General features: G+C 37.3%; 2 protein-coding genes across 2 annotated transcripts; both read left to right on the top strand.

Annotated features, from left to right (window-relative positions):
* Positions 1–898: 898 nt before the first annotated feature.
* On the top strand, positions 899–2,170 carry EAH_00062590 (hypothetical protein, conserved; the record flags this gene model as incomplete). The annotated part of the gene is made up of 3 exons (XM_013393237.1): positions 899–1,646; positions 1,737–1,983; positions 2,077–2,170. The coding sequence occupies 3 exons, from the start codon at positions 899–901 to the stop codon at positions 2,168–2,170; spliced, it is 1,089 nt and encodes a 362-aa protein (XP_013248691.1).
* A 1,487-nt stretch (positions 2,171–3,657) lies between these two features.
* Positions 3,658–4,842, top strand: EAH_00062580 (hypothetical protein, conserved; the record flags this gene model as incomplete). Its single annotated transcript, XM_013393236.1, has 3 exons — positions 3,658–3,767; positions 4,327–4,396; positions 4,621–4,842. Coding segments are annotated over 3 exons (402 nt in total), but the record flags the coding sequence as incomplete, so codon positions are not given.
* Between the last annotated feature and the right edge of the window lie 34 nt (positions 4,843–4,876).

The raw sequence follows: 4,876 nt of genomic DNA, 5'->3' as shown, positions 1-4,876 counted from the left end.
AAGAAGATGAAAATAAACCCTAAACCCTAAACCCTAAACCCTAAATTCTGTTTCTCTTTATTTGTCTTCTTATTCTATTCTTTATTCTTATTGTGTTATTTATTCTTTTTTATTAAATCTGCATTTTATTATTATTTCTTTTTTTATACTTTTCTGTTTGTTTGTATTATTATCCTTTTTTCTTTTATTCTCTTTATTTGCTCTTTTTCTGTTGAATGCTTCATCTTCCTGGGGTAACAGTATACTTCTTCTTTCACCGTAAGTAAGAACGAGGACAGACACTGCAGAGTAAATAATAAATTCAGCTAATAATGTGTCCACTCCTTCGTTCTTTGCTGCTGTTGCTGCTGCTGCTGTTGTTGCTGCTGTTGCTGCTGCTGCTGCTGCTGCTGCAGGGCATTTGCTGATCTGCGAGCCGCTTCTGAACCCAGCGCGTTTGCGTCAGATGGTGGGGCGGCTGTCTCGGATAGGGCAGCAGGCGTCTACGGTGTCTGTGCATCTTTTTTATGTAGAAGATACGATTGAACAGCGGATTCTGCAGTTAAGATCACCCCCAAACTGCGTTGTAACAACCCCTGCTTCAGCCGTATGTGGAAGAAATGAATTTAGTTTTGAAGGAGTTTCTCTTATAAACAGGAACATAATGCAAAATACAACAAATAATATAGACGATACGTTGTCTATCTTGGGAATAAACTCTAATAAGCCTTTTTGCAGTTTCTGAACGAAATACCTTGAGGTGTCTGTACACCTCATGATGATGCCGTGCGCATTTAATCTGTTTTTCTTCTTTCATTTTTTTTCATTTTTCGATTTTTGGCTTCTTAAAACCTTGCAAATTTAGTTTTTTATTTGTTAAAACGCTAAAAAGAAGAATTTAATCATGGATTCCGCACCCATGGAGTGGAAAGCAGTTTCATCTCAGGAACCTGCACAGACACCTGAAGAAGTTGAACAGCCAGACGAGCACGGTTTGTGCTGGCGCGAGACAGAAATTGGTGTTTTAGCGTTTAAAACAAATGAAGATGGTTCAAAGATGTGGATTCAATTCGACAGCGAAGGCAATGGAACTGAAGTTGTCTTTGATCCCGAAGGAAACGCATACTACGTACACGGCAATGCAACTATACCAGTGAAAATGCAAAGCCCTCACACTCCTAATGACTCCCAGCACACACAGGGAGAGCAACAGAACCAACACTGTGAAGCAACAGCAGCGCAGCAAACAGCCACCACCCCGCTTTCTGAAGCAGTTGCAGCAGAAACAACAGGAGCTGCTGCTGATGCTGATCCTAATGCTACTGCTGCTGTTGCTGCTGCAGCAGCAGCAGCAGCTTCTCAAGAAACATTTGGTAGGGGCACAACCACTTCACAGATTGAACTGCTAACAGAAAAGGAAGAAAGGCTGTGGAGCCCTCAGCAGGAAGAAGCAGCAACAGAAGCAGCAACGGCAGCAGCAGCAGCAGAGAACACTGCATCAGGGGCTTTAGGAGTTCATGTAGAGACAGAATCAGCAAACAATGCAGCAGCAGCTGCTGCTGAAGAAGCACAATATAGCAGCAGCAGAAAAACAGAAGCAGCTTTACACCCCCAAACTCTGCTAGCTTTGACTACAGCTGACGGCGACAGCACAAGAGACTCACTCGGTTCGTTCTGCATGCATGCATGCATGCATACATGTTAATATTCTTTTTTGTATGTTTCTTTTGATTCCTAATTCATATTGCATCTTTTAGAGAGGCAGCCTATGCCGCTTCCTACCCTCATCAGTGCAGCAGACAAACCTGCAGGCGGAGCAGCAGCTCTCTTGTCTCTTTGGTTAGAAGCTAAGGACAGTAAAGAGAGGAGAAGCAGCAGCAGCAGGGGTAATCCTAAGCAGCAGCAGCAGCAGCAGCAACTGCTGCTGCAGCAGCAGATGCTGCTGCGGCTTCAAGGGCTGGAGATCCCTCAGCGACTGGCGAAACTCAGCGAAGAAGAGAAAATGTAAGCAGAGTTATATATATATATATATATTTATTTATTTATTATTGTAATTTATTATTTATTTTTTATATTTATTTATTTATTCTGCTGCAGCGTTGCAGAGGCCTTTGAAAGAAATTTGAAGGCATTAAATGAAGAAATAGATTTCACTCGTTCTGTGGTGTCTACAGCAGAACAGGTTCGTTAATAAATGTTTTTATATCTTTTTATGCTTACTTCTACTCCTCTTTGCATGCATGCATGCATGCATATTTCTTTGATTCTTTAATGTATACACTCTCCAATGCATGCATGCATGCATATCTCTCTAATGTATGTATGCCTGCATATTTCCCTACCGCATGCATGCATGCATATTTCCCTAGTGTATGCATGCATGCATGCATACATTCTCTAATGCATGCATGCATGCATGCATGCATGCATGCATTATAGAAAGATTGAATGAATGTTGGGGCTTTTCAGAGGCTGGAGCGCTGCTACGAACTTCACCGAAAAGCTGCAGAGACGCAGACAAATATTATTCTTTCGCTTCCACTGTCTTCAGTAATGCAAAATGTAAAAAAGAGAGCAGAAGCCTTTCTTAATGCTGCAGGGCCTCCCTCTTCTTCTTCTTAAGTAAGCCGCTATATATATGCATGCATGCATGTGTATGTATATCTATACGGATGTGTATGTATATATGAATATGTATGTATATATGTATATGTATATGTATATGTATATGTATATGTATATGTATATGTATATGTATATGTATATCAGTTATTATTGTTTTAGAAAGATAAACAACACATTTAATTGCATTATTATTATATTATTTATTTATTTTCTTCTTTTGTAGTTGAAGAGGCTTCCCTATACACCCCAGCATATATATATAATATATATATGTCGGCGCCTGCCTAACTTAACTTACGGTGGTGTGCGTCTGAGGAGGAGAAAAGAATAGAAAGTTTGTTTTTTGAATTGGAAAACCAAATAAAAAATTAAAAATAATCTTTTTATGTTTAAATACAATAAAAATAAGCAGAAGAAAAACAAAGGGTTTCATAGTTAAGCCTTCAACTTCGTAGGCATCGGGCGGCTAGCAGTGGTTTGATATCGAGACAAGAAAATATTTTGTAGGGTGTATATTGAATTAATTTAATTTGTTTTTAAGAATATTTCATTGATTTAAATGTAAATTTTATTATAATAATCAAAGAAAATGCAAAAAAAGAAGAAAGATTTGCAGCTATATACCACTGGGCATATATCATCGGCAGCGACGACAGCTGAGGGATCCGTAGGCTTTGATTAGCTTTGATGTTTATTTCTTTTTATATTTTCTTTCTTTTGTTCTCTTTTAATTGAATAAAAATCTTTAAAAAGGTTATTTTTTCCTTTTTATTCACCCCTGTTTTCCCTGAATTCAGCAGTTTCTCTTCATCGCATGGTGTATGTACAGCATCGGTTCTTTATTGAGAAAGCAGCATTGACTGTACATATTAATTAAAATATATATTTATATTTATTTCAAAACATAACAACAGTCTTTATTCATTCTTTATTTCTTCCTTTCTTCCCTCAATCTTAGCCGCAGCCGCCTCCACTGCGTTATTTTTGCTGCTTTTTTTTCTTTCTTTCTTCTTTTTATACCTCTCAGCTGCCCATACACCTCAATACTTGCAAATGAATCCCTATAATATTGAATCTGCTGTTGCAGACACTCCAAGAGAAAATATTCATATTATTTACCCTCATGGTCATAAACGTCGCGTGCCTGTTGAAGCGGTTTGCCGGTGAGAGAAAAAAGAAGAAAAAACAAATAATATTTCTTTGCTTTGTGCTACTAACAAATAAACAATCATCATATATATATATTATATATATATTTATATATATATATTTATATATAACTCTCTTTGCTTCTTCTTTATTTCTTCTTATTAAGCGAATATATATTGAGAGAACCCACCCTCTTCTTCTTTCTTTTTTCAATATTGCATATATATATATATATATTTAGTTATTTATTTGTTTATTTATTTATTTATAGAAACATTCTCTGTTGTTTTTGTTTACTTCTTCAGTTAGAGCAAATAGCCGTAAAGAGAAATATTTTTACTTTTCTTTTTATTTATTTTACTCAGCTAATTAATTTAATCAGCTGCTTTTCTTGTCTTTATCGTCTCAAATAACTCAAAATAAATGAGTTAATATCTCCTGTTTAGTTGTTTTTCTTTTTTTGCATAGATTGTTTTAAACAAAGCCTTTTTCTTTTTGTTTGCTTTTAATGTATTCCTTTTAATTAAACATCTCGCTTCTTTTTTATGTTATTTCTTTTATTTTTATCTTTAGGTTGGCTGAAATACCCGCAGCCCTCATTGAACAATGTCAAGAAAGCGTCTGTCCGTTACAACAGCAGCAGGTGAGTGCATGCATGCATTCTTATTAAATATTCAGGTGTACATACACCTCGATATTTGCAGCAATTCAACACATGCCTTTATTTCAAATATTCAGGTGTATATACACCTGAATAACTGCAGCAATTCAACGCCGCTAATGCTGCATGCGCTCCAACTAACAGGGCCTGATGCGGCAGTTAGGGTTTAGGGTTTAGGGTTTAGGGTTTATGAGGTGTATGTGTAGGAGGGGTCTGCTGATGAGCGGCACGTAGAAGAAGAAGACAAAGAAAATTTGCTGCCTCTTCGCGATATTCCTGTAAAAGAAAATAACTCCCGAGACACTTCAAAACACAGCGCCTACAATCAACTGCAGCAGGAGCAGCAGCAGCAGGACCAGCAGCAGCAGCAGCAGCAGCAGGATGCTGTGGCTGCTGCTTCAGGCTGCGGATTTCTTTGCTTTGACTTGGTGAGTTTGTTTGTGATTAAACATATATAAGTTT

The sequence above is a fragment of the Eimeria acervulina genome, genomic scaffold (genome assembly GCF_000499425.1).
Source record: "Eimeria acervulina Houghton genomic scaffold, Eah_scaff1723, whole genome shotgun sequence".
NCBI classification, from domain to species: Eukaryota; Apicomplexa; class Conoidasida; order Eucoccidiorida; family Eimeriidae; genus Eimeria; species Eimeria acervulina.
The sequence above is the reverse complement of the archived record's forward strand: the minus strand, read 5'-3'. Positions and strand labels throughout refer to the sequence as shown.